Source organism: Urocampus carinirostris, chromosome 7 (genome assembly GCF_059441175.1).
Source record: "Urocampus carinirostris isolate Australia breed hairy pipefish chromosome 7, RoL_Ucar_1.0, whole genome shotgun sequence".
Taxonomy (NCBI): domain Eukaryota; kingdom Metazoa; phylum Chordata; class Actinopteri; order Syngnathiformes; family Syngnathidae; genus Urocampus; species Urocampus carinirostris.
In genome coordinates, this window is record NC_142355.1 from 4,031,598 (window position 1) to 4,045,283 (window position 13,686).

Here is a 13,686-nt window from a genome sequence, read left to right on the forward strand (position 1 = left end):
ACATGCATTTCAGGTGGATTGGCCGGTCCAAATTGTCCCTAGGTGTGATTGAGCGAGCGGGTTGTCTGTCCCTGTGTGCCCTGCGATTGGCTGGCAACCAGTTCAGGGTGTCCCCTGCCCACTGCTCGATGATTGCTGGGATGGGCTCCAGCACCCCCGCAACCCTACTGAGGATAAGCGGTTAAGCTAATGAGATGAGTTTCTTAGGTCTTTTATTAGCATATTTGGTATTGGAGTAATCCAAAAGTAATTAAAAGTAATCCAGTTAAAGTAACCCTACCCAACCCTGAATGTGAAGTACGCAGTACTATTTGTTTGGTAGGAGTTTCTATTGTTCAAAGACAGTAAAGGCAGGACCTCCGGTTAACAGTTGGTGACAGCATGAGGCAATGCGGTTTCCTTATACAAATGAACCGAGTGTCTTTCGTATTTTTTACTCTTTACGTAGCTGATCAGAAAACATGCAGCAAACTTAAAACGTAGACAACCATTTTTTTTTCTCTTGCATTGAAAATCCTCAACAAATAAATGGCAAGTAAGACAACAAGTGTTTCCCATGAATAGGAAGATTCTAGTGGGCCGCCAGGGTTTCATAAACTTGGATTATTATGAATTATAACATTTCTAAGTATATATATAAATGCTAAGTTAATCAAAATAACCTTTGGATTTCCCAATATATAAATGTTCGCTATGATGTACATTCAGGGTTGGGTAGGGTTACTTGAACTGGATTACTTTCAATGACTTTTGGATGACTCCAATACCAAATATGCTAATAGGCAGGTTTTCCGCGTGGAACACTTAACACTTGCCTAAATTTTTTTTTCTAGTCGGGCAAGAGATGAAAAATGTTTAACTTAAGGAAAATTTGCCGCTCGTCAATGTCAATTTCTTTCCAGTCATCTAATCACAGTGTAGGCGGGGCGGAACAAACACAGAATGTTACTTTAGCACAGGGGAAGGGACTGACAGTCTGACAAAGATTCCTTCTGACTGACAGAGCTATAATGTACACAGGGTTGGGTAGGGTTACTTTAACTGGATTACTTTCAATGACTTTTGGATTACTCCAATACCAAATATGCTAATAAAAGACAAAAGAAACTAAATAGGAATAAAATGACAAAATTTTGTGCAGGCTTGTGGAGTAACGGAATATATGGAACGGCAAAAATGATGTTGGCAAGCTGTTTGGATTTATTTTCATTTGTTTTCTGTCGTATTTGATGTTAGTTTTGCCAGAGATCAAAGAGATCAAAGCCAGGAGAGAAAGCTTACCACGTGTTGTGAGTCATCATTTTATTCATATTTAGTTTATTTTGTCTTTTAATAGCATATTTGGTTTTGGAGTAATCCAAAAGTAATCGAAAGTAATCCAGTTAAAGTAACCCTATCCAACCCCGATCAGTCCACAGTCAAGAGCAAAGGAAGAATCCAACTCTTACCGCAACCTTGATGTGGAGCTCTTGTTGGAGCTCATCTAGAACAAGTTTTTGACCCTTTGTGAATCCCACTGTCACCGGGTGGAGTCAAAATAAATAAATGGAGATATTTGGTTCCCATGTCCTGTCTGTTGTCTACGGTGGAGAGCGTGTTCTGTTCGCTATGATCAGGGTTGGGTAGGGTTACTTTAACTGGATTACTTTCAATGACTTTTGGATTACTCCAATAGCAAATATGCTAATAAAAGATAAAAGAAACTAAATATGAATAAAATGACTCAATTTTGTGCAGGCTTGGGAGTAACGGAATACATGGAACGGCAAAAATGATGTTGGCAAGCTGTTTGGATTTATTTTCATTTTGTTTCTGTCGCATTTCATGTTCGTTTTGGCGGAGATCAAAGAGATCAAAGCCAGGAGAGAAAGCTTACCACGTGTTGTGAGTCATCATTTTATTCATATTTAGTTTCTTTTGTCTTTTATTAGCATATTTGGTATTGGAGTCATCCAAAATTGAAAGTAATCCTACCCAACCCTGCATATGGGTTATTTTGGTCCAACTTGGCTCTTTCAACATTTTGGTCTTCCATAGACGTCCACTTACTAGGTTCTTACAAAATTCTATGGGAAACACTTGAGAGTCCATCATAATAACAGTCACATTTTGCATAAACCAGCAAATGTATAACTCCTTAAAATATGACATGCGCTCTCTAGATCTCATACCCGATGGTTCAGAATCACAACCAGCGTTGACATTCCACTAAATCACACACAACATGCTGTCGACATGCACTTCCACAACCATTATGTCGACACGACGACACGGTGACAAGAGAAGAAGAAGAGAAGACATGCAGTTTTGCACAAACCGTGTCTTTAGCGTGGCCCATTAGGAAGAAATAAGGGGAGCTTAGTGTGTCACCTTTCATGCACATGGACAGGTTGGAGGGAACCATTCCTGAGGGAAGTCAAGTAAAAGCCTATATGCCAAAGGGTTCCACTTTAAGCGTAAACATGTTACAGAGAAAGACAAACGATCCGTGACAGTCGAGGCGTCTCACACGAAGTCTGAGGTGGTTAAGATGAATGTTGATGAGATTGAGGGAAAAAAAAAGGATCAGAGTACAGTAATCCCTCGCTGTATGGCGATTTACTCTTTGTGGTTTTGATAATTTGCGGATTTTCACCATGCGTTATGTTCTGCATTCTGATTGGCTAAACAGTCCACCCCTGTCCAATGTTCCCTGTAATTTTCCACGGGTCTGAGCGTTCACACTAAGTCGGTGAGCAACGCTTGAAACAACAGTGAGCAACGGCAATCCCAAGTGTGGCAACTAAGTCATTATCAAACATGTCCAAAACTTGACGTGATGTTACATATTGCTGAGTTTCCGGCAATGCCAAACTATTTTTCACTTCTGAATGAATTGACTCATGCACTATTGCAAAAATTGTACGGCCTACAAACGTCATTTGTTCTTACAATTCTTTCACAAGATATCCACTTCTTTTTATTTCCTGATATATTTTGTCGCATAATATTAACATTTTTGGGGGCTTATTTAGTCGGTTGTAAGATACACAACTGTACTTAATCACATTTTTGAGTGGAAGTACAATGTTGGCAACAAGATATACTTGATATAATTGGAAATTATTTGAATGCAACACAACCTTTTTTTTCTTTTTTCTGTTTTTTTTTTCTATTTTTTTTTATTCCTTTGAAAAAAATCTCATTGTGCTTATTTTTCCCGAGCTGTTACTTTTTTTCTTTTTGTTCTCTATTTACTTTTTTCCTACATTTCTTTCTTTTCTTTTTTATTCCCTTTTTCTTCTTTTTTTCTCTTCCTTTTGTTTCCTTTTTCCTCAGCTTTTCACTACTTTTTCATTCGGGTATTTTTTTCTTTTTTGTTCTATTCCCCTTTCCTTTAAGTCATTTTGTGCATAATTTTACATAATATTTGGTCATGTTGGGATTAAAGAAGCAAAAACAACCTGAAGAGCCGTTTAGGACCCGAAAGAGCCGGTTCCTTTTAGTGAGCCCAGCCGAAGAAGCTGGTTCTCGACAAACTTTACTAACTTTACTCAACTTCGTTCTACTTCGACTCGACTTCAGAATACCGCATATAGAACACAACGTTAGGGGAACCCGTGTATTTTTACCTTCATGCACTGTAACATTGACTTAAGTCACTTCTTAATTAGTAATTTTGAGCCCTGATTTTTGTGCGCTGGCTAGATTTTCTTGTGTGTGGGAATGTGCGAGCATTGCGCAATTGCGCACGCGCGCAGCATAGAGGGAACACTGCCCCTGTCCCTTTTCTGCCTGTGTCTGTGTCCATACCGTTGCGGTCTAAATTGTACACAAACGGTTTAATGAACCTACCTAAGCGCACATCTTTTTCAATTTCAAGTTACTCTAAAAGCCATTTATCTCCGATAAAGTTGGACTTCTCGACATGCTACAGGAAGTTAAGTCATGTTTATTTGTATAGCCCTTAATAGCAAGAAGTCTCAAAGGGCTGTACGTACTTATGACTAGAACCAGGGTTGGGTAGGGTTACTTTAACTAAATTACTTTCAATTACTTTTGGATTACTCCAATAGCAAATATGCTAATAAAAGACAAAAGAAACTAAATATCAATAAAATTACTAAATTTTTTGCAGGCTTGGGGAGTAACGGAATACATGGAGCGGCAAAAACGATGTTGGCAAGCTGTTTGGATTTATTTTCATTTTGTCTCTGTCACATTTTCTGTTAGTTTTACCGGAGATCAAAGAGATCAAAGCCAGGAGAGAAAGCTTGCCACGTGTTGTGAGTCATCATGTTATTCCTATTTAGTTTCTTTTGTCTTTTATTAGCATATTTGGTATAGGAGTAATCCAAAAGTAATTGAAAGTAATCCAGTTGAAGTAACCCTACCCAACCCTGACTAGAACAGACTACAGACTATTAAGACACCATCCCCTGATTTAAAACCTACATGAGGGCAAGGAACCTCAAAACCATGGCATGAGGTAAAAACATTTTGAAGCAAGGTTTATGTTTTCCCAATAACATCTACATGATGGCGACCAAATAGCTTCTGAAGTAAGGATAGAGTCCTGATATCATTTTCAACGCTATAATGCAGGGGTGGCGAACAAGTTTGACACAAAGAGCCGAAATTTTCAACTGTGAGAGTCAAAGAGCCACACCGCGCACTGACCGGCATTAGACGTAACCTACGCAGATGAGTGGCAGTCAGTTATGTGTCCGGAGCAGCATAAAAACAACAAATCTGCCAAATTAATTTCAAAATATTATTTATTATTGGTTATTAACTCTGATGGATTCAAGTGTGTTTTAAGAGTGCGAAAAAAACTAAACATGAAACGAAGCAAAGAGCCACAGTATATTGAAAATATGAGCCGTATTCTTGTTGGCCAAGAGCCGCATGTGGCTCTCGAGCCGCGTGTTCGCCACCCCTGCTATAATGCAATACAGTATGACTGCTATTTTTTTTTTCTTTTTCAAAATTATAATTTGACAGTACAGAAGTTATTTGTAAAAAAACACGTTTACAAAGTACAATACTTTTATCTGTTAAATGCTTGAACCTTTGCATATGATTTGTTTTATTTATAAAAAGTATAATAGAGTATTTGATAAATAAATAAAAGTTTTTGAGGAAAAACAAGGGATTACTGTACATTAAGGGTGTCAGACCTTTTTCAAGCTGAGAACTACATTTTGTTACTAATAAGTGCAAAGGAAACCCAGTTTTATAAGCACGTGTTATAACTATGTTATTACTATATTGTTACTATGTCATTACCAGGATAATTATTGGAAGTAGGGTTAAAAAGACTAAAAAAATATTTTAGAAAAAAAAAAAAAAAAAAAGGCAATGAACTCGTACTGGTGTGCTATTTTCAGAACAGGTCCACGGGCACTTCAGCTGTCCTTGGAGACCCCTGCTGTACAGCCCAAGGTAACTGGCATTTAGTTCAAGGAAAAAAAATATTTTGCCCTCTCCTCATTTGTTAGCAACACAGAAGGCAAATCCGAAGGCCTCATGGGCAATGTTCCCTGTAATTTTCCTTACAGGTCTGAGCGTTCACACAAAGTCGGTGAGCAACGCTTGAAACAACAGTGAGCAACGGCAATCCCAAGTGTGGCAACTAAGTCATTATCAAACATGTCCAAAACTTGATATCAAGTTACATTTTGCTGAGTTTCCGGCAATGCAAAATTCTTTTTCGCTTTTGAATGAATTGACTAATATATTATTGCAAAGGTTGTACGGCCTACAAACGTCATTTGTTTTTACAACAATTCTTTCACAAGATTTCCATTTCTTTTTTTCCCTGATATATTTTGACGCATAATACTAACATTTGGGGGGCTTATTGAGTCGGTTGCACGATACAGAACTGTATTTAATCAAATTTTTTTTGTGTAAGTACAATGTTGGCAACAAGATTGACTTGGTATAATTGGAAATTATTTGAATGCAACACAAACTTTTTCTTCTTTTTCACTGTTTTTTTTTCGACTTTTTTAAATTCCTTTAAACAAATCTCATTGTGTTTATTTTTTCCTAGCTGTTACTTTTTTCTTTTTGTTCTCTATTTACTTTTTTCCTTTGTTTCTTACTTTTCTTTCTTTTCTGGCTTTTTTGTGAATTTTTCCTTCTTTTTTTCTCTTCCTTTTGTTTCTTTTTCTCAGCTTTTCACTACTTTTTCATTTTGGTATTTTTTTCTTTTTTGTTCTATTCCCCCCTTCCTTTAAGTCATTCTGTGCACAATTTTACGTAATATTTGGTCGTGTAGGGATTAAAGAAGCAAAAACAACCTGAAGAGCCGTTTGGGACCCGAAATAGCCGATTCTCTTTAGTGAGCCGAGCCGAAGAAGCCGGTTCTTGAAAAACTCTACTGACTTTACTCAACTTCGTTCTACTTCGTCATTGACTTCAAAATACCGCATTTAGAAAACAGCGTCAGGGGAACCTGTGTATTTTTACCTTCATGCACTGTCACTTTGACTCAATTCGCTTCTTAATTAGCAATTTTGAGCCCTGATTTTTGTGCGCTGGCTAGATTTTCTTGTGCGCTGAGAATGTGCAGGCAGTGCGCGATTGCGCACGCGCGCAGCTTAGAGGGAACATTGCTCATGGGTAATGCGGTTAGAAACACTGCAATATACTGAAACTTGTGAAAACTCATTTGCCAACTGCTACAGTGCTGTGAAAAAGTATTTGGCCCCTTTATAAATGTTATAATTTTTGCATATTAACCACTCAAAGGGTTCAAATGATCAAACCAATTCTGAGTGATTTGAAGGTGTGTAGTCCGTTACCTGGCATAAAAATGGCACAGCATTTGACAAAAACAATGCCAACATTAAAACATGGTGATGGCTGTGTGATGTTTTTGGGCCCCTTTGCTGCCTCAGGACTTGCTGTGGTTGACGAAATAATGAATTCTGGTGTTTACCAGAAGATCCTGAAGGAGAACATCTAGCCATCGTTTGTATCCTCAAATTCAAGCGCTCTTGGATTATTCGGCAGGACAACGATCTGAAATACAGTGGAACCTCGGTTCTCGACCATAATCCATTCCGGAACCCTGTTCGAAAACCGATTTGTTCGATCACCGAAATCATTTTTCCCATTAAAAATAATGTAAATCGTTTTAATCCGTTCCAACACCCTGAATGTTTACCTTGAATGTTTAACGTAAAGCTAACCCAGGCTAATCGTACGTTTGCGTTATCGTAATCTTCCGTACGAAAGATTACGCTAACATGAACGTGTAAAAATAAAAAAATCCGGTCGTTTACAGGTCATTTAGCACCCGGGTCTCCACAACAAGTGCTGAGCGGTTCATTAGAAAGGGGGCTCCGTTCCAACACCCTGAATGTTGGGCTCCGTTCCAACACCCTGAATGTTTAACGTACACTCAAAGCTAACCCAGGCTAATCTTACGTTCGCATTATCGTAATCTTATGAATAGGATTTCTTACCTTTGTGGTGGTCAGCAGAAGGCGCTCGCACACCTCCTTCATATTTGGGCTATTATTTCTTTCTTAAATGCAATAGTTGTACGCACTACTTTTCTTTTTTCACCTGTAGCAACTTTGCTGCTTGCACTGACTTTCTTCGGAGGCATAATAAGGGGCTAAAACACCCGTACGCCGCTCAGCATCGCACCCTTGCGTACGCACTCACGCATTACCGGCGTTCGAACTTCGATTTTTTTGACCGAACAGCGAAGCAAGAATTTCTCAAAATTTTGGGTCGGACACCGATTTGTTCGAACTGAGAGGCGTTCGAAAACCAAGGTTCCACTGTACACAAGCCGGTCCACCTTTGAACGCCCCACAAAACCTCCAAAATGAAGGTCCCGATTTAAATCCAATTGAGATTATCTTAAACCGTCAGTTCATTCTAGAAAATGCTCCAATATGGCAGATTTGAAACCATTTTGCAAAGAAGAGTGGGGCAAAATTTCTCCACAACTCATTAGCAATTACCCTAAATGATTTCTGTTATCGCTGCCAAAGGTGGCAAAACTCGCTATTAGGCTCAGGGGGGAATTACTTTTTCACAGAAAGGTTTTGATTTTAATTTGTGCCTTGATAAATGGAATCGACATTTCAAAAGAAGTTCTACCATTGGTAGAAAATTTGGATCGTTTGAAGTGTAATTTTACCTTATTTGGAAAGAGAAACACGTTAAAGTAGGGTTAAATATGTGTTAGGAATCACAGATTAAACATAAAAGACAAGTTTTGAGAGGGTCGAAATGAGTGAATTTGTAAAGTCGACATTGCTGAAAAGTGACAGTCAGAATCAGTAAAGAGTAAAAAAAGAGTAAAAAAAGAGTAAGAGTAAAGAGTAAAGTAAAAGAGTCAGAGTCAGTAAAGACAGAAGACGAAGCTGTAAAGCCAGACTAACCGTATTCGGGCACCTGTCCCGTGCCTCTCTTCAGCAGCAGGCGGACCCTGCGGCCCCCTGCCTTGATGAGTTCAATGGCCCGGGCATGGGTCATGTCCCGAGTGCTGTCCCCGTTAATCTCGATTATTTGATCTCCTACCTGATGGACACACCAACAAACAAACACAAGGTAAGTTTGCACGTATAAAGGACAATGTAACACTCAGGGTTGGGTAGGGTTACTTGAACTGGATTACTTTCAATGACTTTTGGATGACTCCAATACCAAATATGCTAATAAAAGACAAAAGAAACTAAATATGAATAAAATGACTACATTTTGTGCAGGCTTGGGGAGTAACGGAACACATGGAACGGCAAAAATGACGTTGGCAAGCTGTTTGGATTTATTTTCATTTTGTTTCTGTCGCATTTGATGTTAGTTTTGCCGGAGATCAAAGCCAGGAGAGAAAGCTTACCACGTGTTGTAAGTCATATTTTTATTCATATTTAGTTTCTTTTGTGGGCAGCACGGCAGTGGTTAGCGCGTGTGCAGGCACAGTTCTAAGGTCTTGGGAACCTCCTGTGTGGGTTCAAATCCAGCTACCGGACTTCCTGTACGGAGTTTGCATGTTCTCCCCGTGCTTGCGTGGGTTTCCTCCGGGCACTCCGGTTTCCTCCCACATTCCAAAGACATGCATTTCAGGTGGATTGGCCGGTCCAAATTGTCCCTAGGTGTTATTGAGCGAGCGGGTCGTCTGTCCCTGTGTGCCCTGCGATTGGCTGGCAACCAGTTCAGGGTGTCGCCCCTGCCCACTGCTCGATGATTGCTGGGATGGGCTCCAGCACCCCCGCGACCCTACTGAGGATAAGCGGTGCAGCTGATGAGATGAGTTTCTTAGGTCTTTTATTAGCATATTTGGTATTGGAGTAATCCAAAAGTCATTGAAAGTAATCCAGTTTAAGTAACCCTACACAACCCTGATTGTGTGTAATATCCATCAAACCATTATCTCCACCGCTTATCCTCAGTAGGGTCTCGGGGGTGCTGGAGCCTATCCCAGCTATCTTCGGGCAGCATTAGCATATTTGGTATTGGAGTAATCCAAAAGTAATTGAAAGTAATCCAGTTAAAGTAACCCTACCCAACTGGATGAGGATATTGTGACGGACAACACCAAGCCTATGGTGTGAAGGACTAAGGTCAAAGTACTGAAAATTCTTAGAACCTGTCATGAGAAGCTAAGGTCGCTCCTGAGGCCCAACAGAACTATCAAAGCTAGCCATTCTTTTGTTTTGATTTTGTTATTTTTTTTCTGTTCTGCGTACTCTTTACGTAGTTCCCTTGTACTATAGTTTTGCGTAGAAACGCTACACGTGCTGCAGAAGTCAGCCAGTCCATTGGACCCCACGATTGTTGAACACAATCTTCCGACTAGAAAGGGGACTTTTCTACTTGAGACTTTCTGCTGTCCCGGTTTTGGGCCCCAACCTACCTTCTTCGGAACTGGCTCTTTAATATCCATTGAGTAGTGAAAGGAAGTCCGTCTTTTTTTTAGAGAACCGGCTTTTTCGGCTCAACTTATTAAAAAGAGCCGGCTCTCAAACGGCTCACTTGCTTTGATGCATTTTCTCATCTCATCTCATCTCATTAGCCGTACCGCTTATCCTCATTAGGGTCGCGGGGGGGCTGGAGCCCATCCCAGCCATCTTCGGGCAGTGGGCAGGGGACACCTTGAACTGGTTGCCAGCCAATCGCAGTTGATGCATTTTATTACGAATTATTATGTTGTATAAAGAAGTTAAGAAAAAAAGGAAGTATACAAGGAGAAAATGAAAAAAGACAGGTTTATCCCTTTAATCAGTATATTACCAACAATAATTTAATGCAGAAAATGAATTATTCTACTTAATTATATTTGCTTGAATTTTTCCTTCTACGGTGAACGTCCAAGCTACTTAATTATGGAACTTTTTTTTATAATATACCTCATTTATGTCGAGCAACTTAGTATCTTACAACAAAATGTTAAGATAGATAGATAGATAGATAGATAGATACTTTATTCATCCCCGAAGGGAAATTCCCATTTCCAGCAGCATCCCTGAGCTGAGAACAGTACAATAATAAAGCCAAAAGAATACAATATACAAATACCCAGTGTGACGTGCAAATGCCCACTGTAGCGTGTTATATAGAGTAACTAAATAGTGCTACACAGAATACATATTGCAGTAAGATTCGGTAATATCCAATGTAGGTGGTGTGGTTTAATGTGGGCCTTTACTCTGCCGGGTGGAGTTAAAGAGCCTCATGGCATGAGGAAGAAAAGATCTCTTCAGTCTGTCCGTAGTACAAGACAGTGACAGCAGTCTGTCGCTGAAACTGCTCTTCTGTCTGGAGATGATGCTGTGTAGTGGATGCGATGGATTGTCCATGATTGACCTCAGCTTTTTCAGTGCTCGTCTCTCAGCTACTGTTGTTAGGCTGTCCAGCTCTTTGCCCACAACAGAGCTCGCTTTCCTAGCCAGTTTATTGAGACGAGAGGCATCCTTCTTCTTGACGCTGCCTCCCCAACACGCTGCCGCATAGAAGAGGGCGCTTGCCACTACTGTCTCATAGAATATTTTCAGGAGCTTTTTGCAGATGTTGAAGGAGGCCAGCCTTCTGAGGAAGTAAAGTCGGCTTTGCCCTTTCCTACATAGAGCTTCTGTGTTGGCAGTCCAGTCCAGTTTGTTGTCCAGCTGCACACCCAGGTATTTGTAGGTCTGGACAAATTCTACACATTCTCCCTTGATGGTTACAGGAACCGGGTGAGTTCTGGTTCTCCTGAAGTCCACCACCATCTCTCTGGTCTTGGTGGTGTTTAGGTGCAGGTGGTTTGCGTCGCTCCATCGGACAAAGTCCTGAATCAATTTCCTGTACTCCTCCTCCTGCCCGTTTCTGATACATCCCACGATCGCAGTGTCGTCGGCAAACTTTTGCACATGGCAGGACTCAGAGTTGTACTTAAAGTCCGATGTATATAGAGTGAATAGGAACGGAGAGAGAACGGTCCCCTGCGGAGATCCTGTGCTGCTAACCACAGTGTCCGATGTACAGCCCCCCTGTTTCACATACTGGGGTCTGCCTGTCAGGTTGTCAGTAATCCATTCTACAAGGTGTGAGCTAACTCCCATCTCTGTCAGTTTCCTAGCGAAACACATGTACAATATAAAATGTTAAACTACATAAATAAACACGTTTGAAAAAAAGAATATGGTGTAAGATTATTTTGTATTTTGTAAGGGAAAATAAATCTGGGGCGGCAGCTCAGGAGGTAGAGCGCTCGTCTTGGGATCAAGGGATCCCAGTTCGAATCCCAGCTCCTCCGTGTTACATGTCGAAGTGTCCTTGGGTAAGACACTGAACCCCTAATACCCCCAATAAGCAGGTTAGCGCCTTACATGGCTGCAAGGCCGCTATTGGGAAATGTGGAGCACATTGTAAAGCGCTTTGGGAAGTCATTGACTTGAAAAGCGCTATATATTTTTGCTTATCATTCAAATCAATATCGTGTTTCTCATGAAAGTTTGTTTCTATACCACTAGGCAGCACTAAACAATACACACTGTCCCTTTAAGTAAAGGTGTATGCAGGGACGAGCTCACCCTCATCCTTCCGTTGCGTATGGCGGGACCGTCTTCGGCGAGGCGCAACACAAAAAGGTCCATCTTGTACTCTCTACCGCCCCGAATACTGAAACCGAAACCTTTCGAGCTTTTCTCCAGCTCCACAGTGAAATAATCATAGTCTTGCAGAGGGGGAATCTAAGAGATAGAAACAAAAAAGAAACATTATTATAAAAGTGATGCATTTTGAACGTATTGTAGAAACATTTAGCAACCGAAGCAGCAAAACAGTCATCACGCTTTATTGTAAACGCAGTTTATACACTGTAAAAATAACTTGTTTTGTGGAATTCATGCATGATTTTGTCACCTTCTAACTAAAATAGCTATCCATCCGTTATCTGCACCGCTTATCCTCAGTAGGGTCGCGGGGGTGCTGGAGCCCATCCCAACTATCTTCGGGCAGTGGGCAGGGGACACCCTGAACTGGTTGCAAGCCAATCGCAGGGGACACAGGGACAGACAATTTGCTTACTCATTCACACCTAGGGACCGGCCAATTACCCTAACTTGCATGTTTTGAGAATATGGGAGGAAACCGGAGTGCCCGGAGGAAACCCACGCAAGCACGGGGAGAACATGCAAACTCCACACAGGAGGTTCGATCTCATGACCTCAGAACTGTGCCGCACATGCGCTAACCACTGCGCCGCCGTGCTTAAAATAGCTAATAATTGAAAAACATATCTGATATGACAGAGGCTGATTGAGTAATTTTGAAATGTGCCACTGCATAGAGAGTCAAGATCTAGCTAACAGCCTTCCTGTGCGGAGTTTGCATGTTCTCCCCGTGTCTGCGTTGTGTCCTCCCACGTTTCAAAAACACAGATGTCAGGTTAATTTGCCGGTCCAAATTGTCCCTAGGTGTGAATGAGGAAGTGAGTTGTCTGTCTCTGTGTGCCCTGCGATTGGCTGGCAACCAGTTCAGGGTGTCCCCTGCCCACTGCCCGAAGATAGCTGGGATGGGCTCCAGCACCCACGTGACCCTACTGAGGATAAGCGGTGCGGCTAATGCAGGGGTCAGGAACCTTTTTGACCCAAAGAGCCATAAAAGCAAAAAACATTTTAAAAAGAAATTGAGAAAGCACCATCATATATTTTCAGACAAAATTGAAAAAACTGCCAAACACGCTCTCTAGACAAAAGCTAATTCTTCAGCACATTTTATCTCACTGTGTGTCATTTGATGATTTCATCAAATGTATGAAATGATAACAATGCCAAATCCTGTGTCCCAAATCAATGTCAATATGCCAATTACAATTTGTCTTCCACCTTCAGTTAAGAGTGTTGAGGCAAATTTTTTCTAATGAAATTTGTCCTTAATGACGGTTTCAAAACAAGGTGCATGCAAAGTTCTATTGTAAAAATGTCACAAATGACTGCAAATGATAAGCATATCGTCACATTCACTTTCGGTGTAGACCGGATTGAGCGAAAGAGAAGGAAGTGCCTTGCGCTGTGGGCAGGGATCCGCCCATCTCTACTGCTCACCCAATCAAAGTCATTTGCCAGCGTTTTTATTTATCAGTTGAAATGGTTTCTTATCATACTTCTGCATTAAGTTGCTTCGGCTTTATATGGACCAAAATCGGGATGAAATCACTTGACTTTGGAACGCCACAGAGAGATGTGCAATAGTTAC

The 13,686-nt window shown here is 40.8% G+C and overlaps 1 protein-coding gene across 4 annotated transcripts in view; it reads right to left on the reverse strand.

Moving 5' to 3' along the window:
• Positions 1-13,686, reverse strand: part of magi2b (membrane associated guanylate kinase, WW and PDZ domain containing 2b) — a 260,147-nt gene that overhangs the window by 1,802 nt on the left and 244,659 nt on the right. For 3 of the 4 annotated variants that reach the window (XM_088339562.1, XM_088339565.1, XM_088339564.1), the window contains exons 20-21: positions 12,021-12,179; positions 8,391-8,529 (exon numbers count right to left, since the gene is read on the reverse strand). In XM_088339562.1, coding sequence (XP_088195688.1) covers positions 8,391-8,529; positions 12,021-12,179 — 298 coding nt within the window. Of the gene's footprint in view, positions 1-2,317; positions 2,407-8,390; positions 8,530-12,020; positions 12,180-13,686 lie in introns of all 4 variants that reach the window. The other variant, XM_088339563.1, reaches the window with a different exon arrangement.